The sequence below is a fragment of the Oryctolagus cuniculus genome, chromosome 2 (genome assembly GCF_051225735.1).
Source record: "Oryctolagus cuniculus isolate XC-2025 breed Fujian yellow rabbit chromosome 2, ASM5122573v1, whole genome shotgun sequence".
Taxonomy (NCBI): Eukaryota; Metazoa; Chordata; class Mammalia; order Lagomorpha; family Leporidae; genus Oryctolagus; species Oryctolagus cuniculus.
The window spans coordinates 67,068,221-67,093,390 of NC_142868.1; the positions used below are offsets into that span (position 1 = coordinate 67,068,221).

General features: G+C 39.9%; 2 protein-coding genes across 44 annotated transcripts in view; one reads left to right on the top strand and one right to left on the bottom strand.

Moving 5' to 3' along the window:
• The window catches only part of LOC149127787 (centromere protein U-like), a 133,193-nt gene that overhangs the window by 102,875 nt on the left and 5,148 nt on the right, over positions 1 to 25,170 (bottom strand). The gene's annotated exons all lie outside the window — the stretch shown is intronic.
• LOC127485527 (anoctamin-5) overlaps positions 1 to 25,170 on the top strand; it is an 85,647-nt gene that overhangs the window by 42,771 nt on the left and 17,706 nt on the right. For 7 of the 32 annotated variants that reach the window (XR_016228956.1, XR_016228966.1, XR_016228958.1 and 4 more), the window contains one exon: positions 6,856 to 7,140. Coding sequence is in view for 11 of the 32 variants with exons in the window: in XM_089325574.1 (XP_089181700.1) it covers positions 6,856 to 7,140 (285 nt within the window). In the remaining 21 variants the exon portion in view is untranslated. Of the gene's footprint in view, positions 1 to 5,166; positions 5,396 to 6,855; positions 25,165 to 25,170 lie in introns of those variants that run through there. The other 25 variants (XR_016228957.1, XR_016228967.1, XM_089325577.1 and 22 more) reach the window with 10 other exon arrangements.

Below are 25,170 nucleotides of genomic sequence, written 5' to 3' on the forward strand. Positions count from 1 at the left end.
CTTTACCAGTTTGCATTCCCACCAACAGTGGGTTAGTGTCCCTTTTTCCCCACATCCTCGCCAGCACCTGTTGTTTCTTGATTTCTATATTTAAGCCATTCTAACTGGGGTGAGGTGAACTTGTGGTTTTGATTTGCATTTCCCTGATTGCTAGTGATCCTGAATATTTTTTATGTGTCTGTTGGACATTTGGATTTCCTCTTTTGAAAAATGTCTAGCGCAGTTCTGGCTGTTGCCTCTTCCAGCCAATTTGGGAGTAAACAATCGGAAGGAATTCCTCTCTCTCTCTCTGCCTCTCCTCTCTCTGTGTAACTCTCACTCTCAAATAAAAAATAAATAAATTTATATAAAAAAAGAAATGTCTATTTAGGTCCTGGTCCAATCTCTTAAGTGGATTGTTAGTTTTTTTTTGTTGTGGAGTTTCTTGATCTCTTTTTAGATTCTGTTATTAATCCTTTATCAGTTGCATAGTTTGCACATATTTTTTCCCACTCTGTCCATTGCCTTTTCACATTGCTGACTATTTCTTTTGCGGTACAGAAACTTCTCAATTTGATGTAATCCCAGTTGTTAATTCTGGCTTTGACAGCCTGTGCCTCTGGGGTCTTTTCCAAGAAGTCTTTTCCTGTGCCTTTATCTTGTAGGGTTTCTCAATGTTCTCTAATAATTTGATGGTATCGGATCGTAGAATTAGCTCTTTAATCCATGTTGAGTGTATTTTTGTGTAAGGTGTAAGGTAGGGGTCTTGCTTCAGCGTACTTTGGATCCCCTAAAGGATCATATCATCGGTAAAGAAGCATAGTTTGAATTCTTCCTTTCCAACTTGTATCCCTTTAATTTCTTTTTCTTGCCTAATGGCGCTGGCTAAAACTTCCAGAACTATATTGAATAGCAGTGGTGAGAGTGGGCATCCCTGTCTGGTACCAGATCTCAGTGGAAAGCTTCCAACTTTTCCCCATTCAGTAGTATGCTGGCCATGATTTTTTCATAAATTGCATTGATTGCATTGAGGATTGTTCCTTCTATACCCAGTTTGCTTAGAGTTTTCATCATGAAAGGGTGTTGAATTTTCTCAGATGCTTTCTCTGCATCTATTGAAATAATCATATTGTTTTTCTTCTGCAGTCTGTTAATGTGGTGTATCACATTGATTGATTTGCAAACATTGAACCATCCCTGCATACCAGGGATAAATCCCACTTGGTCTGGGTGGATGATCTTTCTGATGTGTTGTTGCATTGTATTGGTCAGAATTTTATTGAGGATTTTGCGTCTATGTTCATCAGGGAAATTGGTCTGTAATTATCCTTCTCTGCTGCATCCTTTTCAAGTTTAGGTTAAGGTGATGCTCATAAAAAGCATTTTGGAGGATTCCCTCTCTTTCAGTTGTTCTGAATAGTTAGAGAAGAATTGGAATTAGTTCTCCTTTAAATGTCTGGCAGAATTCAGCATTGAAGCCTCTGGTCCTGGGCTTTTCTTTGTTGAGAGGTACCTTTAAAATTATTTTTTTTTAAGCAGGCAGAGTTAGACAGTGAGAGAGAGAGAGACAGAAAGAAAGGTCTTCTTTCCATTGGTTCACCCCTGAAATGGCAGCTACGGCTGGTCACTGCGGCTGGCTCACTGCTTGATCGAAGACAGGAGCCTGGTGCTTCCTCTTCATCTCCCATATGGGTACATGGCCCATGCACTTGGGCTGTGCTCCACTGCCTTCCAGGGCTAGAGGAGAGCTGGACTGGAAGAGAAGCAACTGGGACAGAATCCGGTGCCCCAACCTGGACTAGAACCTGGGGTGCAGGCGCTGCAGGCAGAGGACTAGCCAAATGAGCTGCGGCGCAGGCCAGGATGGCCTTTATTACTGATTCAATTTCTGTCTCAATTGTGGGTCTGTTTAGGTTGTCTTCATAGTTCAATTTAGGTATGTTGTATTTGTCCAGTAATCTAACATATCTGATAGATTTCCCTGTTTGCTGGCATACAACTCTTTGTAGTAATTTCTGGTGTTTGTTGTTACAGTCCCTTTTTCATATTTGATTTTATTTATTTGGTACTTCTCTCTCCTTTTTTTTAATTAGTTGTGTCCATGGAGTGTCAACTGTTTATTTTTTAAAAAAACTCACTCTTCATTTGGCTGATCTTTTGTAATTTTTTTTCATACTCAATTCTGTTGATTTCTTCTGTAATTGTAATTATTTCTCTTCTCCCACTAGTTTTGCGTCTGGTTTGCTGCAGCTTTTCTAGATCCTTGAGATGCATTGATAGCTCATTTATTTGGTGCCTTTCCAGTTTTTTGATATAGGCACCTATTGCTATAAACTTTCCTCTTAACACTGCTTTTGCTGTATCCCGTAAGTTTTGATATGTTGTGTTGTTATCTTCATTTGCTTCCAGAAAGTTTTTGATTTCTCTTTTGATTTCTTCTGTGACCTGTTCTTCATTCAGGAGCATATTGTTCGGTCTCCATGTGTTTGCATATGCTCTAAGGATTCCTGAGTTGCTAAGTTCCAGCTTCATTCCATTGTCCTCTAAGAAAACTGCATGGTATGATTTCGATTCTTTGGAATTAGCTGAGACTTGCTTTATGGCCTAGTCAATCCTAGAGTAGGTTCCATGTACTGCTGAGAAGAATGTGTATTCTTCAAGTGTAGATATCTGTTAGATCCATTTAGGCTATAGTGTCAATTAAATCTGCTGTTTCCTTGCTGATTTTCTGTTTAGTTGATCTGTCCTTAGCTGAAAGTGGAGTATTGAAGTCCCCCAATGATATTGTATTGGAGTCTAAGTCTCCCTTTAAGGTCCTTAGCATATCTTTTAAATAACCGGTGCCCTATTATTATGTCCATACAGGTTTATAATAGTTACATCTTCCTGTTGAATTGATCCTTTAATCATTATATAGTGCCCTTCTTTGTCTCTCTTAACAGTGTTAGTGTTACAATTTATTTTTTCTGATATTAATATGGCCATACCAGCTCTTTTTTGGTTTCTGTTGGCGTGGAATATCTTTTTCCACCCTTTGACTTTCAGTCTGCATGCACTTTTCTAGGAAAGATGTATTTCTTGTAGGCAAATAGATGGGTTTTGTTCCTTAATCCATTCATCCAGTCTGTGTCTTTTAACTGGAGAGTTGAGGCCATTTATATCCAATGCGACTATTGATAAGTAGTGACTTTTCCCTGCCACTTTTCCAAATGTATTTCTAATATATGCTTTGAACTTGTGATCTTTTACTGAGAGATTTTCTTCCTTTACCTTCTTTCATGTGATGACCATGTTTCTGTGTGTAACACATCTTTAAGCATCTTTTGCAGGGCTGGATGAGTGGTGACAAATTCTTTCAATTTCTGTTTGCTATGAAAGGTCTTTATTTCACCTTCATTCACAAATGAGAGCTTTGCAGGATATAATATTCTGGCAGTTTTTTTCTCTTAGTACTTGGGCTATGTCTCACCATTCCCTCCTGTCCTGTAGGGATTGATGAGAAGTCTGCTGTGAGTCTCATTGGAGATCCTCTGAGAGTAATTTCTCTCTTGTACATTTTAGAATCTTTTCTTTATGTTTCATTGTGGTGAGTTTGATTACAATGTGTCATGGCGAGGATCTCTTCTGGTCATGTTTAATGGGAGTTCTGTGTGCTCCCTGTACTTGGATGTCTTTTTATTTCTCCAAAGACGGGAATTTTTCTGCTTGTATCTCTCTAAAAAGGCCTTCTACTCCTTTCTCTCTCTCCATGCCTTCAGAACGTCTAAAACCTGAATGTTGGGTTTTTTAATAGTATCCTGTAGATTCCCAACCATATTTTTTAGATTTCTAATTTCCTCTTCTTTTCTTTGGTTTGACTGTATGCTTTCCTGTGCTCTGTCTTCTAAGTCCGATATTCTCTCTTCTGCCACACTGATTCTGTTTTTAAGGTTCTCAACTGTGTTTTTTATTTGTTCTATTGAATTCCTCATTCCATTTTGATTCCTCCTTAAGATTTCATTTTCATAAGAGAGATTTTCTTTCATGTCCCGCATGGATTTCAGTATTTCATGCATTTGTGTTTTTTTAATGATTCTTTTTATTTATTTATTTATTTGACAGATAGAATGAGACAGTGAGAGATACAGAGAGAAAGGTCTTCCTTCCATTGGTTCACCCCCCAAATGTCTGCCGTGAACAGAGCTACACAGATCTGAAGTCAGGAGCCAGGTACTTCTTCCTGGTCTCCGACACAGGTGCAGGCACCTAAGCACTTGGGCCATCCTCCACTGCTTTCCAGGGCCACAGCAGAGAGTTGGCATGGAAGAGGAGCAACAGAGACTAGAAGCCAGCACCCTTATGTGATGCTGGCACCACAGGCAGAGGATTAACCAAGTGAGCCACGGTGCAGGCCCTCATGCATTTGTTTTTGATTACTTCTATATATTTTTTTTTTATTTTTTTGACAGGCAGAGTGGACAGTGAGAGAGAGAGACAGAGAGAAAGGTCTTCCTTTGCCGTTGGTTCACCCTCCAATGGCCGCCGCGGCCGGCGCGCTGCGGCCGGCGCACCGCGCTGATCCGATGGCAGGAGCCAGGAGCCAGGTGCTTTTCCTGGTCTCCCATGGGGTGCAGGGCCCAGGCACCTGGGCCATCCTCCACTGCACTCCCTGGCCACAGCAGAGGGCTGGCCTGGAAGAGGGGCAACCGGGACAGAATCCGGCGCCCCGACCGGGACTAGAACCCGGTGTGCCGGCGCCGCTAGGCGGAGGATTAGCCTAGTGAGCCGCGGCGCCGGCCCACTTCTATATATTCTTATCATAAATTTTTTTGAGTTCTATTTCTTTCATTTCTTCTATCTCATTGTCTTCATAATCTTGTATTAATTATCATGTTCTTTTGGGAGCGTCATGTTGTCTTCCTTGTTCTTGTCCCCTCAGTTGTTGCATTTGTTGTTTGCCATTTGTGGAGATACTTGTTATTTTCTTTTTTTTTTTCCACTGTGGCTACTTTTTTCATTTTATTATGACTCTTAAGATAAAAAGGGGACTGTCTGCTTTCAGTGACTCTCTAGAGTCTTGTGGTGGGTTTGGCCAGAGAGCTCTGTTCAGTTCTTCAGGGTTAAGGGTGTGCTTAAGGTGACAAACCCAGGTTGGGTGTGATAAATCTCTCCCTCTCTCTCTCTCTCTCTCTCTCTGTTTTTAATCAGAAGGGAAGTAATTCCACTCAGCTGAGCTCTTCTTCTCGATGGCGATCAGTGCCTGAGCACTAGCCCCGATGGGAATAATATTCGTCTGCTCTGTACCAAGGATCACACAAAGGATCTCTGCAGTCCTCAGTGTAAGCTCAGATCCTCCTGCAGTGTCTCTCACTGAGTAGCCAAGGCCGCTCGAGTTTGTGGCGTCTCCCACTGAGAGTACTCACATCTCAGCCACACTGTGAGTTCTCTCACACACTCTCATTTTTTTTTTCCTTTTTTCACAGTCCCAGTTCATGAGCTCCACTCATTCACTAGGTCTTGGTCTCCAGATTTCTGAGGTATCTCCATGCTGTCTTTCACAGTGGTTACAACCAGTTTACATTCCCACCAATGGTGGACCAAGATATCTTTTTCCCCACATCCTCACCAGCTTTTTTCATTTGTTAATTTCTGTTTCATGGCCATTCTAACTGGAGTGAGGCTAAACCTTATTGTGGTTTTGATTTGCATTTCCTCGATGGCTAGTGATCCTGAGCATTTTCTCAAGTGTTTATTGGCCATGTGAATTTCCTCTGTTGAAAAATGCCTATCAAAGTCTTTGGCCCATTTCTTAAATGGATTGTTTGTTTTATTTTGTTTTAAATTTCTTGAGCTCTTTATAGATTCTGGATATTAACCCTTTATTAGTTGTGTAGTTTGCAAATATCTTCTCACATTCTGTTGGTTGCCTCTTCACTTTGCCGAGTGTTTCTTTTGCATTGTATAAGCTTCTTGATGGAATCCCATTTGTCAATTTTGGCTTTGATTGGCTGTGCTGTGAGGTCTTTTCCAAGAAGTCTTGCATATCCCAATGTCTTGCAGAGTTTCTCTAATGTTCATTAATGAGTTGATTGTATTGAGTTGTAGATTTAGTTCTTTGATCAATTTTAAGTGGTATCCTGTCACAGCCAGTTGATATACATACACACAAAGGCTTCCATGGCTTCGGCTGGAGCCCAAAATGTCACTTCCCTTTTCCAGCTGGGTGCTGACCACTTTTGTAGAGAAGATGGGATAAGATAAATGTGCCCCTTTTACTTCTGCTGGGTCTGCAAGTACCTTAGGTCTCCAGGCCAGACTCACACCATGCTCGTCTTCTGGCTATATCAATACAGGTTATCGCAGTTTGGTCTCACCTCCATCTCTAAGCTGCTACCCCACTCTGACTCGGCTGCTTAGTGTGTTGTGTCCATTTTCATGCTGTGTGCCTGCAGCTTCCACATAGGCCCATGGCATTCCTCTTCCCTCTGTAGAAACTCCATTTTTGTGTTCTCTGATTCTCCCATTACAGCACACTTCCTACGCTATTTTTTGTTTGTTTGTTTTGCTATTGATCCCTATCCTAGCACAGCACATTGTTCCCTTCTGCCACCTTGGAGTCTCATGAATTTCTCTTTCTCTCTCTTTCTGTTTCTCCTTCATACATACACACACACATGCACACATATACATATATATTATATGTACCTATGCCCTTGTTTATGTAAGCATACGTTTTGAGAATTTGGTTTCCTAAAAGTTTTGCTGAAAAAATTTCAATTAACTGAAAATACTTGTACATGTTTGAGATTTTGTAAAATTTTATTTCTTTTCCTCAATCATCTCAATAACAAATATTTCAGGAAGCTTTGTGTTCTTTTTCCTCTTTTTACAATGCAGGACTCTGAAGATGGAAGGACTTACTTTGTCAAGATCCATGCTCCTTGGGAGGTATTAGTTACTTATGCTGAAGTATTGGGAATCAAAATGCCTATTCAGGAGAGTGATGTTCCCCAAAATGAGGACACTCCATTGACCTATATGCTTTCGGCTGTGAAACTTCCAGCGAGTGTGAAGTATCCTCATCCTGAATATTTCGCTGCCCAGTTCAGCAGACATCGTCAAGAGCTCTTCCTCATTGATGATCCATCAACTTTCTTTCCATCCTCGGCAAGAAACAGAATTGTAGGTAGAGAAACCTTCGGGCACATTCCTTCAAATGTTGTGTGTGTGCCTTTGTGTCCTTGTGTACAGGTGTGTGTATAATACAATGTCTGCAAGGTGTTCCTTTGTAGAATATGAGCACTTCATGGTGTTGGGTGAGTTTGAAAGTTTGTTTGGACCCTAAAACCCATTATCATCCCTACCTCTCAAATTGTTTTTTTTTAAAAAATGAGTGGTTGACAGTGTGGATATAGTAAAGATACAGGGTTCATGCAATACTCAGAAAAGCACCTAATTTTGAGAAGCAGAAGACATTTATTTTGTACATTTTTAATGAAATAGTTCTATAATCATAGAGGTTACTTGTAAAATTCAGTATACAGTAAGGACGGTTTCAATCATTCCCAATAAAATGGGAATAACTAAATTTTTATATGTGGATAGAATTTGTGAAACCTGAGAAATCTTTTCCCCTCTTTTAAAACCATTTTCAGTCTTTGAATCATTATTTCCTCTACATTTGTAGTCCTAGAATGTTTAACTTTCCCATTAGAACCTTGCCTCCTAAAGAATCATGGTTTCTGTGTGGCCATTTCTTTGTGTTTTGTGTTTAGACAGGAATAATATCTATTTCATTGATTACCCTGAAAATTAAATAATTCAAAAAATTGAAGGAGTTAAATTGTGCCAGGCATATAATAAGTGTTCAGTAAGTGTGAGATACTATCATTCTAATTGCTCTGACTTTAGATGAAAACTTTAGATTCTGTATTGCTTTTACACTTTCTATCTACTGCTTATTAATATAGTCACTATGGGTCAGCGGTCATAGACCCCTTTCTCTTCCTGAGCAAGTTAAGAGGCAAGATTATATTTTTCCCACATCTAAAATAAATATTTTTAAAATTCACTGGCAGGAGTACTAAAAATATAATTCCTAGAACATAGGCTTTTATTATAATATAAATGCACAAATGAAAAATACTGTCCCATTGCTTTCTAGGATTAAAAAGCAAAAGAAAAAAAACCTACAAGACAACCTTTAGGAAATAAAGAGCATATGACAGGGAACCAGAGAAGTTGTTTTGAGTCACAATCCTGCTACTTTCTAAATAAGATAATTTCTCTTGAAATAAACAAAATAATGTGGGTATTACTATGGAATCCAAATGAAAGCATGTATGTGAAGCACTCTGCAAATTTTAAGGTATTTTGGAGATACTTGGTACATTAAAAAGTTGCTAATACAAAGCAAGAAATTAGGAATTTGCTCAGTATTAGAAATGTCAGTATTTGTTTACTTTTACTTACTCTTTGTAAACAGTCAAATACCTTAGGGTAATTAGCAGCAAAGCACAATAATTTCTCCTCCTTCATGGTGGAGTGATAAAAATCTTGCTCTGTTGAGGAAGTTATTTTACAGATTTGCATATTAAAACCCCCCTTCTTTCCTACCCTCCTCCCAAACACTGTACTATATGTATGTACAAATCAAATAGTATTACAAGAACATCTCACATCAGGATAGAATTTCATACTTTTCAGAGCATCTTCAGAGCCATCATGACACTGGAAGCTCACAGTATATACTATATATTTTACTTTTACATATGTGAGCATGTATGTCTGCATATCAAACATATAGATGCATATATGAAAGATATTTTGTGTCACATCTTTTGTTGTGGACAAAGTCCAGACTTTCAAATATGAACCAAGCTCTAGATTTATCCAGCTGTAAAGAGGGAAAAAGCTCATGCTTTCAGTAGGAGACTAAAATTTAACATATGGCCAAGAAATTTGTATATAAAAGAGGAACAGTAAAACACATCTGATCACTTGAATAACAAGACTCTGGACAGAGAACTGGTTCTTAGTTCACACTGAAGCTGAAGTTTCAGTCCACCTATAATGAAATATTTTCCATTGCACTAATAATGCCTTACATGTATTCATGTCATTATCTTTTCAGTCTAAATAGTATTTCACAGTTTGACATTTTATGAGTGCACTCCTTCCAATATAGATTCTTTTTGATAGTTTTTTAAATTATTTTCAATTTGGGGCTTTTAACATATTCTAATTCATACATCCAAATATCTACAAATCATCTTATATGTTCTTATGACAAGCACTGTATTTGCACTGCCTAAAGCCAAACTTTTTAGCTCTTCTCTCTTGACTGTAACCATCAAAAAATAGACAAAAACCATCTCTCTCTTTTTCCCTCTCTCCCATCCTCTTTCAATCTGTGTCCATGCCTGTGTCTGTATCTGTATCTGTGTCTCTGTCTTTATCTCTGTCTCTGTCTCTCTTCATTCAGCACTTCCATTAAAGCATCAGAAAGAAACCTAAGATTTCTTTACACTACCAATTTGTCTCAGCCATGTTCAATCCATCAGTAGCTTCTATTAATGTAAATATCTAAATCCTAAATATCTCTTGAATCCATATTCTTTCAGTTCCATCCCCACTATTAGCAAATTTTCCAAAAACTTATAGCCATCATTAAAGAGATCTACCACAATGTTTTTTTAATGAGTCTCCATACCGATTTTTTGCTACCTCTAATATATGTGAATAACATATGCAAAACCTTCAAACCTCTTCTTTTTTTTTCCTTTCTTCTTTTCTTCTTCCTTCCTTTTTCTCTTTCCCTCCCCTCCTTCCTCCTTTCCTTCCATCTCTCTTTCTCTCTCTCCTTCTTTATTTCTTTTGTAAGATTTATCTATTTGAAAGGTATATTTTCAAAGACAGTGAAGAGAGAAGAGAAGAGAGATCTGTCCACTGGTTTACTCCCCAGATGCCACAATACCTGGGATTGGGCCATGTTAAAGTCAGGAGAAAAGGAACTCCATCCATGTTTCCTACATGGGTGCAGGGACCCAAGAATTTGGACCGTATTCCACTGCTTTCCCAGACACATTAGCAAGGAGCTGGACTGGAAGTGGAGTAAGCCAGGAGTCAAACCCATGCTCTTAGGAGAAGCTGACATTGTTAACCAGTGGCCTAACATGCTGTGCTGCAACACTGGCCCCAGCATCAATACTTCTTTTACAGTATAGATCAGTGTTTTTAATGTGGCTGAGAACTACATGATTTCCTTCAGAGGAATTACAATATACATAGGTATATAATTTGTATGCATATGCTGATTTTATTTCCTTATGGTAAATTCCCAGGAATGGGATGGCGGTGTCATGGTAAGGCTATATTCAATTTTTTTAAAAGATTATTTATTTGAGAGGTAGAGTTATAGACAGTGAGAGGGAGAGACAGAGAGAAAGGTCTTCCATCTGCTGGTTCACTCCACAGATGGCCGCAACTCCTGGACGTAGGCCCATCAGGAGCCAGGAGCTTCCACATCTCCCATGTGGGTGCAGGGACCCAAGCCCTTGGGCCATCTTCTGCTGCTTTCCCAGGCCATAGCAGAGAGCTGGATGGGAAGAGGAGCAGCTGGGACTAGAATCAATGCCCACGTGGGATGCTGGCACTGCAGACAGAGGATTAACCTACCTTGCCACAGTGCCAGCCCCAATATATTCAGATTTCTGAGGTATCTCCATACTGTCTTCCACAGTGGATGTACCAGCTTACATTCCCACTGACAGTGGATTAGGATATCTTTTCCCCTACATCCTCACCATTATTTATTCTTTGTTGATTTCTGTATGAAATCCATTCTAACTGGGGTGAGGTGAAACCTCATTGTGCTTTTGATTGCATTTCCCTGATGGTTAGTGATCCTGAGAATTTTTTCAAGTGATAGTTGGCCATTTGAATTGCCTCTTCTGAAAAATGCCTGATAAAATCATTTGCCCATTTTTAAATTGGATGGTTTGTTTTATTGCTCTTGAGTTTCTTGGGCTCTTTTTAGATTCTGTGTATTAATCATATATCAGTTGCCTAGTTTGTAAATATTTTCTTCCATTCTGTTGGTTGCCTCTTTGCTTTGCTGCGTGTGTGTTTTACAGTCCAGAAAATTTTCAATTTGATATAATCCCATTTGTCAATTTTGGCATTGATGCCTGTGCTTCTGGGGCCTTTTCCAAGAAGTCTTTGCCTATGCCAGTGTCTTGCACAGTTTACCCAATGGTCTCTAATAATTTGATGGTATTGGGTCATAAATTTAGCCTTTGAGCCATTTTGAGTGGATTTTTGTATAAGGTGTAACGTAGGGGTCTTGTTTCATACTTCTGGATTTGGAGATCCACTTTTCCCAGCACCATTTGTTAGAGAGACTGTTCTTGTTCCAGGGATTGATTTTAGCTCTTTTGTCAAAGGTAAGTTGGTAGTAGATGCATGGATTGATTGCTGGAGTTTCTATTCTGTTCCACTGGTCTACATGTCTATTTTTTTTGCCAGTAACAGACTATTTTGATTATAACTGCCCTGTAGTATGTCTTGAAATCTGGTATTCAGATGCCTCAGCTTTGTTTTTGTTGTATAAGATTGCTTTAGTTATTCAAGGTCTCCTCTGTTTCCATATGAATTTCAGGATTGTTTTTTCTAGATCTGAAAAGAATGTCCTTGGTATTTTGATCGAGATCACATTGAATCTGTAAATTGCTTTCAGTAGTATGGAATTCTTTTAAAAAATATTTTTTCATTTTATTTGAAATGCAGAGTTACAGAGAGACAGAGGCAGAGGGGGGAGGGAGAGGGGGGTCCTCCATCCACCAGTTCTCTCCTCAGACAACCCCAGTAGTATGTATATTTTAATGATATTGATTCTTCCAGCCCATGAACATGGAAGATTTTTCCACTTTTTGGTGTCTTCTATTTCTTTCTTTAATGCATTATAATTTTCATCATAGAAAGCTTTGATGCCCTTGGTTAAATTTATTCTAAGGTTTTCATTTTTTTTTTTGTAGCTATTGTGACTGGAATTATTTTAGAGGTTCTTTCTCAGCTATGGCATTGTCTGTATAGAAAAACTATTGATTTTTGTGTGTTAATTTTATATCCTGCCACTTTACCAAATTCTTATGAGTTCCAATAGTCTCTTAGTTGTTTCTTTTGGATCCCATATATATGGAATCATGTCATCTGTAAATAGCGATCATTTGACTTCCTCCTTCCCAATTTATTTCCCTTTGCTTTCTTTTTCTTGTCTAATGGCTCTGGCTAAAACTTCCAGGACTATATCGAATAGCAGTGGTGAGAGTGGGCATCCTTATCTGGTTCCAGATCTTAGTTGATATGCTTCCAACATTTTCCCACTCAGTTAGATGCTGGCCATAGGTTTGACATAAATTGCCATGATTGTGTTGAGGAATGATCATTCTATCCCCAATTTGCTTATGGTTTTCATCATGAAAGGATGTTGTATTTTATCAGATGTTTCTCTGCATCTGTTGAGATAATCATATGGTTTTTGTTCTTCAGTTTGTTAAGGTGATGTATCACATTGATTGATTTGTGAAGACTGAATCATCCCTGTGTACCAGAGATAAATATCATTTGATCCAGTGAGTGATATTTTTGATGTGCTATTGGATTCGATTGGCTAAGATTTTGTTGAGGATTTTTGCATCTATGTTCATTAGGGAAATTCATCTATAGTTTTCTTTTTCTGTTGTATCTTTTTCAGGTTTAGAAATTAAGGTGATGCTGGCTTCATAGAAGGAGTTTGGGAGGTTCCCCCCTTCAATTGTTTTGAATGACTTAAGAACTGAAATTAGTTCTTTTTTTAAATATCTGGTAGAATTCAGCAGTGAATCCATCCAGTTCTTAACCTCTCTTTGTTGGGAGTGTCTTTATCACTGATTCATTTTCCATCTTGGTTATTGGGCTTTTTATGTCTTATGTGTCTTCATGACTCAATTTTGGTAGCATCTATGTATCCATTGTTTTTCTCCTAATTTTCCTAATTTGTTAGCATGAAGCTCTTTGTAGTAATTCCTGATGATTCTTTTTATTTCTGTGGTACCTGTTGTTACATTTTTTTATCTCTGCTTTTATTGATTTGGATCTTCTCCCTCTTTTTTTTGTTATTTGGGCAAATGGTTTATCCATCTTGTTTATATTTTCAAAAAACAGGTCTTTGTTTTGCTGATCTTTTGTATTTTTTTTTAATTTTTTCCCTAATTTTAATCATTTCTTAAGTCCTACTAGTGTTGGGTTTGATTTTCTGTTGTTTTTCTACTTACTTGAGATGCATTGATAGCTCATTTATTTGATGCCTTTCCAATTTCTTGATGTAGGTACCAACTGGTATAAACTTTCCTCTTAAGACTACTTTTGCTGTATCCCATAAGTCTTGATATGTTTCCAAAATTTTTTAATTCTCTTTTTATTTCTTCTATGACCCACTGTTCATTCAGGAGTATCTTGTTCAGTTTCCATGTGTTTGCATATGTTCCACAGATTCTTGAGTTGCTGATCTCCATCTTCATTCCATTGTGGTCAGAGAAGATACATGATATGATTTTGAATTTTTTGAATTTGCTGAGACTTGCTTTATGGCCTAGAATGTGATAAATGGTAGAGAAAGTGTTTCATGCACTGGTGAAAAGAATGTGCATTCTGCAGCTATAGGATGCAAAGTTCTGTAGGTATCTATGAGGTCCATTTGGACTATAGTATCAATAACTCTGTTGTTTCCTTGCTGAAAATTTGTCTGATTTGTCACTGCTGAAAGTAGGATATTCAAATCCCCCAATACTGTTATATTGAAGGCTATGTCTCCCTTTAAATACCTTAACATTTTTTTATAGCCAGGTGCACTGTAATTAGGTGCATATAAATTTATTATAGTCACATCTTCCTATTAAATTGGCAATTAATCATTACCTAGTACCCTTCTTAGTCTCTTTGAACAGTTTTTGTGTTAAAGTCTATTTTGTATTATGTTAGGATGGCTAAACCAGGTCTTCTTTAGTTTCAGTTAGCATGGAATATCTTTTTCCATCCTTCAACTTTCAGTCTGTGTGTATCTTTGTTGGTGAGATGTGTTTCTTGTAGGCAACAAATAGATAGATCTTGTTTATTCATTCTTTCAGCCAGTCTGTATCATTTACTGGAAAGTTGAGGCCATTTACATGAAAGATGACTATTTTTTTAAAGATTTATTTATTTATTTGAAAGGCAGAGTTACACAGAAAGAGAAGGAGAGGTAGAGAGAGTCTTCCATCCACTGTTTCACTCCCCAGTTGGCTGCCTTGGCCAGAGCTGCAGTGATCTAAAGCCAGGAGCTAGGAGCTTCTTCCAGGTCTCCCATGCAGGTACAGGGGCCCAAGGACTTTGTATCTTCTACTGCTTTCCCAGGCCACAGCAGAGCACTGGATTGAAAGTTGAGCTGCTGAGACTTAAACTGGCACTCATATGGGATGCCGGCACTGCAGGAGGCAGCTTTACCTGCTACGCCACAGCTCCAGCCCCGATCAAGGTGACTATTGATAATTAACAATTTGTCCCTGCCATTTGTGCATTAATATTCCTATTGTTTACTTTGGATTTCCTTTGTACCTTTACTTGGAGATTTTCTGCCTTCACATTCTTTAATATTGATGATCATATTTCTGTGTTTGCGTATAGCACATCCTTAAACATCTTTTGTAAGGCTGGAAGAATGGTGACAAATTCTTTTTTTTAAGATTTACTTATTTGAAAGTCAGAGGAACACTGAGAGAAAAGGAGAGACAGAGACAGAGGTCTTCCAAACCGCTGGTTCTCTTCCCAATTGGCCACAACAACCGGAGCTGCGCTAATCTGAAGCCAGGAGCCAGGATTTTCTTCCGGGTCTCCCACGTGGGTGCAGGGGCCCAAGGACTTGAGCCAGTTTGTACTGCTTTCCTGGGCCATAACAGAGAGCTGGATAGGAAGTGGAGCATCCTGTACTCAAACTGGCACCCATGTTGAATGCTGACACTGTGGGTGGCGGTTTTGTCTACTATGCCGCAGTGCCAACCCCAACAAATTCTTTCAATTTCTGTTTGTGGTAAAGAGTCTTTATTTACCCTTTATTCAAAAATCAGAACTTTGCTGGCTATAGTATTCTGGGTTGGCAGGTTTTTTTTTTTCCCTGTTAAACTTGCAAACTTGCACTATATCTCACCATTATCTCCTAGCCTATAGGGTTTCTGATAAGAAGTCCGGAGCCAGGAGCTTCTTTCCAGGTCTCCCACATGGGGAACAAGTTCCCCAGGAGTTTGGGCCATCTTCCACTACTTTACCTGGTGCATTAGCAGGGGAGTGGAATGGAAGTGAAGCAGCCAGGACTTGAACCAGAGCTCACTTGGGATGCTGGCACCACCAGCTGCGGCTTAACCTGCTATGCTACAGCACTGGCCCTGATCATTTCCTTTGGTACAGATGTTTCTAATTTTAATGTAATTCATGTAAATAAGTCTTTGTTTTATGAGTAATATTCTTGATCTTTACCTGCCACCAAGGTCCTGCAGTTTATTTCCTGTGTTATCTTCCAGACGTTGCACTATTTTATTTTTCACATAGATTATTATCTTCCTGGATTTAATTTTGGTGCAAGGTACAATATAGAAGTCAGTTGTTTTCCCATATATATAGTCAGTGACCTTCACCAATTATTGAAAACATTCAATTATTAAATAAACTTTTTTTTAAAAAAAGGAAAATATTATTTGAAAAGCAGAGTTATAGAGAGGCAGAGAGAGAGAGATCTTCCATCTGCTGGTTCTCTCCCCAAATGGCTGCAATTGCCAGAGCTGAGCTGATCTGAAGCCAGGAGCCAGGAGCTTCCTCCAGGTCTCCCACATGGGTGCAGGGGCCCACAGACTTGGGCCATCTTCCACTGCTTTCCCAGGTGCATTAGCAGGAAGGTGGATCAGAAATGGAGTAGTCAAGACTTGAAACAATGCCCATATGAGATGCTGGCACTGCAAGCTGGGTCTTTAACTCGCTGCCCCACAGTGCTGTCCCCTGTTAATATTTTCTTTCAGTGGCACCCTTGTCACAACTTAATTATGTATATATATATATGTATATATATATATGTATTTTTACTTCTAGACTCAACCCTGATGCTTTGATTTCTTTGTCTAATTTTGTGTCACTTCTGACAATATTGAACTTTACCTGAGCTCTGTAGCCCAGAAACACAGGGACAGAGGAATCCTGCATGCTTCTCTTTCTCAGAAATAGTTTATTGCAAAGAACAATTCTTCCCCAGATGACTTAGATAATACTCACCTTGCCAGTTTGACTTGAGAGCACTAATTGCCACATATTCATCCTAAATGCACCTGCTAATTGAAGTGTCTATCTGTTATTTAAATACCTTTATAAAAAATTAGACTTCTTATACTTCTGTGCTAAGAGCCAGGTACCCAGGCAAAACTTCTGCAGAGCCTGGGAGATTGGGCTGCTTTCTTCATTGCTTAACTTCCAATGAAATGGCTCCAAAAGAACTTAAGGAAAAACTTTGATTTTTAAAGCAGGTGAGAATCCTATTTACTTTTTAAATAGTATTTTATATAGGTACATATATTACACGTACACACATTTGTATGAATCTGAAAAGGATAGAAAAGAGTTTGTCACTACAATTTCTCTAATGGAAATGCTTCAAGGAAAGTGAGGTAGGGGAAATATCTTTCCCACACTTACCCTTACAATCTCACCTTTTTGTTATTTCAGACACACTCCCTCCAAATTTCCATTTGTGTTACAGAGGTGTTTAGCTGAAATATTTATCTGAATCGAACCATCAAAAGCAAGTATTTATTAACTGACTTGATCAATTTAATTAAGCTTGTCTCCTCCCACAAGAACCTGAACTTTGAACCTTCAGCCACCCAAAGTGGCATGCAGAATAGCTGCTCCTTAGCTTTCCTTACTTTGCCCTATAAAATAAATAATACTCCAAAGAAAGATAGTCCCTGAAGCTTATTTTCTTTTTCCTATAAAAGAAGAGCTATTGATCTGGCACTGTGGTATAGTGAGTTAAGCAACCACTTCGAATACCTGGCATCTCATATCTGGGTACTAGTTGGAGTCCCAGCTGCTCCTCTCCTGAACCTGGTTCCTGTTAATGTGCCTGGGAAGGTAGCAGATGGTGGTACAAGTACTTAGGCCCCTGCCACCCCTGCGAGGAGACCAGGATGGAGTTGCTGGCTCTTCTCTTTGGCCTGGTCCAATCCAGTGGCTGCTACAGCCATTTAGGAAGTGAACCTGAAGAAAGAAGATCTTTGTCCTTTTCTCTGTTGCTGTGCCTTTCTAATAAATAAATCTTTGAAAAAGGAAAGAAGGGAGGAAGGAAGGAAGCCTGTTTCCACCTGACCCCTCAAATGTTTGCATCTGATCAGAACATTCTTATTCCAATAGTCTGCTGCCCCTTGTTGCAGTTTCCTTTTGAATAATTTCTATCTTTGGTAAGTCCAGTTTTGTTTTCATTTAACAATACCCATGCCTTACTTGCTATCATGGCTTTAAAATACATGTTAATATCTGGTTCAGTAAATTTTTCCAGTTTGTCAATGCAGAGTTTTTATTTTGGTGAACTTTTCCCAAGGAAATTATTCAAAGTAAATCAAATAGTTCATATTTATCACATTATCTATCAAAACTGAAATGCATAAATTGTGATTGATTTAAAAAGTAGACTAAGTTTCCCTTAAAACAAATGACCAGATAATGATTCAAGGACAACCACCATACCACTCAACAGGCCTTAAATGATAAAATTTAAGAGAGAGAAATAAATGCTAAAAAGACTAGATTCAAGCCGGTGCTGCGGCCGGCGCACCACACTGATCCGATGGCAGGAGCCAGGTACTTCTCCTGGTCTCCCATGCAGGTGCAGGGCCCAAGTACTTGGACCATCCTCCACTGCATTCCTGGGCCATAGCAGAGAGCTGGCCTGGAAGAGGGGCAACCGGGACAGAATCCGGCACCCTGACTGGGACTAGAACCCGGTGTGCCGGCTCCGCTAGGTGGAGGATTAGCCTGTTGAGCTGAGGCGCCAGCTTCCCACTACCTTTTGAAGATATGTGTGTATGTGTGCATATATGTAGACAGACAGACATAGCATGGGGCAAGACAAACTGACCATCTTCCCCCACCCCTCCCCCAATCCCTTGAGATAATCTCCCTCCTCCAATACGTGTTTATTCTGGTCTGCGCTGGGCCACACATGGAAAGGGAACCTCGTCTGACTTGCGTCCTCACTGAGGAGGCCAACATTCCTCCACGTCCCCATCTCACGCCCACTCCAGGGTCTGCCTCGGGAAGTGCTGCAAGGCTGGGGTGCAGTCAGGCACCAAGGCCCTGCCTGTGGTCCTCAAACACGGGGTGTGACTAAGAAGGAGCTGGAAGCCCAGGTAGCAAGACTCTGCCGGCCAGAGGAGAGTGGCAGGTGAGGGGAGGGACAGAGCCCAATACAGCACTTGCCTTCCCCCGCCCCCTCCAGTTCTGCTGCTTCCAGCAGGCATGCAAAGCCCAGGCGGAAAACCAGGAACCCGAGGAGGGGAAAGAGGAGAGATGGAGGCAGAAGAGAACAAGGCTGGGGGCTCAGGTCACGCAGGTCAGGCCAGCGCTGGGGCCCCAGGAGTGGGACGGGAACTGTGACTCACACCTCTCTGCTCCCTGACAGATGAGGGTGAGAAGGGCAGCGGCAGTGAAGACGCATGCTCAGGCAGCGAGAGTGAACAGGAGAGGGGTGACAGGGATGAGGCGAGTGACAAGAATGGCAGTGGCGAGCAGGAGAGCCCAGGCCTCCTGGGACAAGCAGATGATCTGGCTGCGATGCCGATCTAGAGGACGATGCCGACTCTGACGAGCACGATGAGCCTGTGGTGCAGTGACAGTGACTCGGACAGCAGCGGAGACGCAGGTGCTTAGCGGAATCACAGGCAGAGCGCCAGTCCCCGCCCCTGTGGCAGGGAGCACTTGGCCCAGGGGGACAGCAGTGAGCCTGCAGCCTCTGACTCCCAGGAAGCCGACAGTGCCTGAGCCCCAGGGCTGGCACAGGCACCGTTACTGATCAGCTGCACAAGATTAAAACTAGCGATGGACTCTCTACTGCTCTTCACCCGGAAAGAAGTTATTTACCCTGCTGCTGTGAATAACAACAACACAACAGACAAATCCCAAATCTCCAAGTGGAACCATTCAACTGAATGTTTACAACTTAATAAAACCCAATTGAAAAACAGGCAGAGTTTGAATAGACAGTTCTTCAAAAAGCATGTTCAACTGACCAATAGGAACATTAAGAAGATGCTTAATAACTACTAGTCATGTAGGAAATGCAAATCAAAACCACATTAAGCTATTATGTTGTATCTCTTAGTATAAAAAAACCAAAATAAGTGTAGGTGAGGATGAGCAGCAGTTGGGACCCTGTGCACTGCTGGTGGGAATTTGAAATGCTGCAGTCACTGCACAAGACAGCACAGCATGTTCTGAATACAAACACAGCACTCCTGTATGAACCAGCCACTCCACTTCTAGCTATGTTCCTAAAGAAGTGAAAGCAGGTTCCAGAAGCGAGAAATTGTGCAACCATGTAAATTACAGCATTATTCACAACAGTCAACAGGTGGAAGCAAACCAACATCCATCAACAGACAAATGGATAAATGTGGTAAATACATAGGATGATGGAATATTATTCAGCTATAAAAAGGAAATGCTGACATATGTTACAGGAGGGATGAACCCTAAAGACATTACATTAAATAAACTGGCTACAAAAGGGCAAATATTCTATGATACCTCTTGTAAGAGGTGTTAAAGTAGTCCAATTCATAGAGAAAGAAAGTAGAATGGGAGTTACCAAGGGCTGGGACAAAGGGAGAAGGGGGAATTGTTCAGTTGGTACAGGGTTTCAGTTAGGATAGATGAGAAAATTCTGGAGATGGATTGTCATGCAGTTATACAACATAAATGCTGATAGTGTTTCAAGATGGCAGAATAGGAAGGGAGCTTACTACTCTAGTCTAGATGAAGATGGTTAAGAAAAATAAAGGTGAGAGGCTGCAACCTCAGGGAACAGTTAGGGAGAAAAAGGCAGAAGAAACCATTAGAGGGACACTGTGCATCTACGTGGAGGGTGTGGATGCACACAACTCAGGACCCCAGCGACCAAAAGCCTCAGCACCAGCTTTGGAGTGAGGAGACACCAGACTGCTGCAGGCCAAGCCACTGGCAAGAAGGCTGTGGGAAGAGTCTGGTTTGAGTCTGGCTTGGAGCCTTGAGGGGGGACAGTGAACCTGCCAACCTAGAGGGAAAAAAAAAAAAGAGGGTTTCTGTTTCTCCCTGACCCGCCGGCACCAGTGGCCTGTCCTGTGACGAGCTGAGAGGGCAGGCAGCATTTTGGACACACATCACAGCCGCGCTCGCTGGTGTCTATGTGCCCAGCAACCAGCCGAGAGGAAACGCCCAAGTCTGGGTGGGATAACTGACAGGGGGCTGGGTGCCCGTAACTGTGGGAGCCTCGTGTGCTATGACTGTGAAAACACGGGCTGCATCGGAGGGCGCAGGGTGTGGCTGGGTCTCGGGGCAGTCACTGTGGTGGCTCATCATGCTGGAGGTCCCTGATTCCCTGGTGAGGGTCACTGCTACAGGATCCATGTCCACCCGAGGACTGCAGGGATACTTTGACACGATCAGAAAAGATCTTCACCACAAAACGTTGTAGTCAAACTCTCCACAGTAAAGCATAAAAGATTCTAAAATGTGCATGAGAGAAATGCCAGGTTACTTTCAGAGGCTCTCCAATTAGACTCACAGCTGAATTCTCATCAGAAATGAGATATATTCCAAGTCTTAAGAGAAAAAAACTGTCAACCTGGAATACTGTACTCTGCAAAGCTCTCATTTACAAATGAAGGTGAAATAAAGACCTTCCACAACAGAGATTGAGTTTGTCAGTACTCGTCCAGCATTACAAAAGGTACTTAAGGATGCACTACACACAGAAACATGGTCATCACTATGAAAGAAGATGAGGGCGGACAATCTCCCAGTAAAAGTACAAAGGAAATCCAAAGTAAACAATAGGAATGTTTATGGGGGAATGGCAGGGCCAAGTCCTTACTTATCAATAGTCAACTTGAATGTAAATGGCCTCAACTCTCTAGTAAAAAGGCACAGACTGGCTGAATGGATTAAAAAACAAAACCCATCTATCTGCTGCCTACAAGAAACACATCTCACCAACAAAGACACATGCAGACTGAAAGTCAAAGGATGAAAAAAGATATTCCATGATATCAGAAAGCTCTCTGCTATGGCCTGGGAAAGCAGGAGAGGATGGTCCAAGTCTTTGGGCCCCTACTCCCACGTGGGAGACCTGGAGTTAGCTCCTGGCCCGGATCAATGCAGCTCCGGCCATTGCGGCCAATTGGGGAGTGGACTATCAGATGGAAGACCCCCCTCTCTCTCTTTCTCTCTCTCTCTCTGCCTCTCCTCTCTCTGTGTAACTCTTTTGAATAAATAAATAATAAATAAATCTTTTAAAAAAAACCTACTTTCAGCAATGGACAGATCAAGCAAACAGAATATCTGCAAGCAAACAGTAGAGTTAACACTATAGACCAAATGGACCAAACAGATAACTACAGAACTTTTCATCCTACAAATGCAGAATGCACATTCTTCTCACCAGTGCATGGAACCTTCTCTAGGGTAGACCACATGCTAGGCCATAAAGCAAGTCAAAGCAAATAAAAAAATCAAAATCATATCATGCATCTTCTCTGACTACAATGGAATGAAGCTGGAAATCAGCAACTCAGTAATCTCTAGAACATATGCAACACATGGAGACTGAACAATATGCTCCTGAATGAACAGTGGGTCACTGAAGAAATCAGAAAAGAAATTTAAAAATTTATGGAAATGAATAAAGATGAAAATACAACATAGCAAAACTTATGGGATATGGCAAAAGCAGTGTTAAGAGGAAAGTATATAGCAATTGGTGCCTATATCAAGAATTAGAAAGATACCAAATAAATGAGCTATCAATGCATCTCAATGATGTAGAAAAACAATAACCAAACTCAAAAACAGTACAAGAAAAGAAATAATGAAAATTAGAGAACAAAAAAATTGAAACCCAAAAATTCAAAAGATCAGAGAAAAGTGAAGCTGGCTTTTTGAAAAAATAAAACTGACATTGGCCCAACTAACCAAAAAAAAAAAAAATAAATAAAAGAGGAGACCTAAATCAATGAAATTGATATGAAAAAGGATATGGAATAGATACCACAGAAATAAAAACAATCATCAGAAACTACTATAAATAGCTGTATGCCAACAAAATGGGAAACCTACAGGAAAGAATAGACTCTTGGACACATACAACTTAACTATATTGCGCCATGAAGACATAGAAAACCTAAACAAAACAATAAGCAAAACAGAAATTGAATTAAGAATAACTACTCTCCCAGCAAAGAAAAGCCCAGAACCCAGTGGCATCACTGCTGAATTCTACCAGACATTTAAAGAAGTACTAACTCCAATTCTTCTAAAGCTATTCAAAAACAATTAAAAGGGACGGAATCCTCCTAAATTCTTTCTATGAAGCCAGCATCACCTTAAATCCTAAACCTGGAAAAGATACAACAGAGAAAGAGAACTACAGACCCGTTTCTCTGATGAATATAGATGCAAATTCCAATCAAATCCAACATCAGAATGATCATTCACTTAGACCAAGAGGGATGGTTCAACATTCACAAATCAATGTGATACAGCACATTAACAAATTGAAGAACCAAAACCATATGATTATCTCCATAGATACATAGAGAGCATCTGATAAAGTTTAACACCCTTTCATGATGAAAACTCTAAGCAAATTGTATATAGAAGAAATATTCCTCAAGGCAATGTATGAAAAACCCAAGACCAGCTTCATAGTGAATGGGGGAAAGTTGGAAGCATTCCCACAGAGATCCAGAACCAGACAAGGATACCCACCCTCATTATTGCTATTCAATGTCACCCTGGAAGTTTCAGCCACAGTCATTAGGGAAGAAAAAGAAATCAAAGGGATACAAATTAAAAAGGGGGACGTCAAACTATCCCTGTTTAGAGATGACATGATTCTATATATAGGGGATCCAGAAGACTCCACTAAGAAACTACTGGAAATCATAGAAGAGTTTGGTAAAGTGGCAGGATATAAAATCAACACACAAAAATCAACAGCCTTTGTATACATAGACAATGCCATGGCTAAGAAAGAACTTCTAAGATCAATGAAAAAAAAAATCAAATGCCTTGGAATAAATTTAACAAAGGATGGCAAAGATCTCTACAATGAAAATTACAAAACATTAAAGAAACAGAAGCCACAAAAAAGAAAAAAAAAAAAAAGGAAAAATCTTCCATGTTCATGGGTTGGAAGAATCAGTGTCATCACATTGTCCACACTAGCAAAAGCAGTTTACAGATTCAATGCAACCAACCAACATGCCAAGGACATTCTTCTCAGATACAAAAAAAAAATGCTAAAATTCATATAGAAACACAGGAAACCTCGAATAGCTAACGGAATCCTATACAACTAAAATAAAGCTGGAGGCATCACAATACCAGATTTCAAGACATACTACAGGGCAGTTAGAATCAAAACAAACTGGTACTGGCCAAAAACAGATGGATAGACTAATGGAACTGAATAGAAATGCCAGAAATCAACCCACGCATCCATAACCAACTTATCTTTGACAAAGGAGCTAAAATCAATCCCTGGAGCAAGGACAGTCTCTTCAACAAGTGGTGCTGGGACAACTGGATCTCCACAGGCAGAAGTATGAAGAAGGACTCTTACCTTCACCTTATACAAAGATCTGCTCAAAATGGATTAAAGATCTAAATCTACGATGCAATACCATCAAATTATTAGAGAACATTGGGGAAACCTTGAAAGACACTGGCATAGGCAAAGAGTTCTTAGAAAAAAACCCCAGAGGCACAGGTAAGCAAAGTCAAATTGACAGTGAAATCACATGAAATTAAGAAGCTTCTGTATTGCAAAAGACACACTCAAAGTGAAGATGAACCAACAGAATGGGAGAAATTACTTGCAAACTATGCAATTGATAAAGGATTAATAACAGAATATATAAAGAGATCAAGAAACTCAACAACAATACAAACAACCCAGTTAAGAAACAGGCAAAGGACTCAAACGGGACTTTTTCAAAAAGAGGAAATCCAAACGGCCCACAGACACATGAAAAAAATGCTCAGGATCACTAGCCATAAGGGAAATGCAAATCTAAACCACCCCTGTTAGAAGAGCTTTCATACAGAAATCAACAAATGCTGGCAAGAATGTGGGGAAAAAGGTACCCTAATCCACTATTGGTGGGAACGTAAACTTGTACAGTCACTGTGGAAGACAGTATGGAGATACCTCAGAAATCTGAATACAGACCTACCATATGACCCAGCCATCACACTCCTTAGAATTTACCCAAAACCAAATTAGCATATGAGAGAGTTATCTGTACCCTCATGTTTATTGCAGGTCCATTCACAATAGCTAAGATGTGGAATCAACTGAAGACTGGATCAAGAAATTATGGGATATGTACACTATGGAATACTACACAGCAGTAAAAAAAAATGAAATCCAGTCATTTGCCACAAAATGGATGAAACTGGAAAACGCATCACTTAGTGAAATACTCCGGTCCCAAATGCACATACCATGTTGTCTCTGATCTGTGATAATTAACAGAGCATCTAAAAGGTAATCTGAAATAGTGAAATTAATACTTTGAGATGAAATAACTTTGAACAGCCCATGTTGACATTTGAGGAACATTTTTCTTCTTCATACAATTTGTTGAACTCTTTACATAGTATAGAGTTCACCGTATGTGTTATAAAGTTAACTGCAAATAGATCTTAGTAAAAAAATAAGAATGGGACTAGGAGAGGGAGGAGGAAAAGAGCTGGAAGTATGGGTGGGAGGGCAGGTACAATGGGAAGAATCACTACATTCCTAAAATTGTATTTATGAAATGCGTAAGTTTGTATTCCTTAAGTGAAAGTTTTATGGGGAAAAAAACTCTAAATAAAAAACAGCAACTAAAAAAACAACGT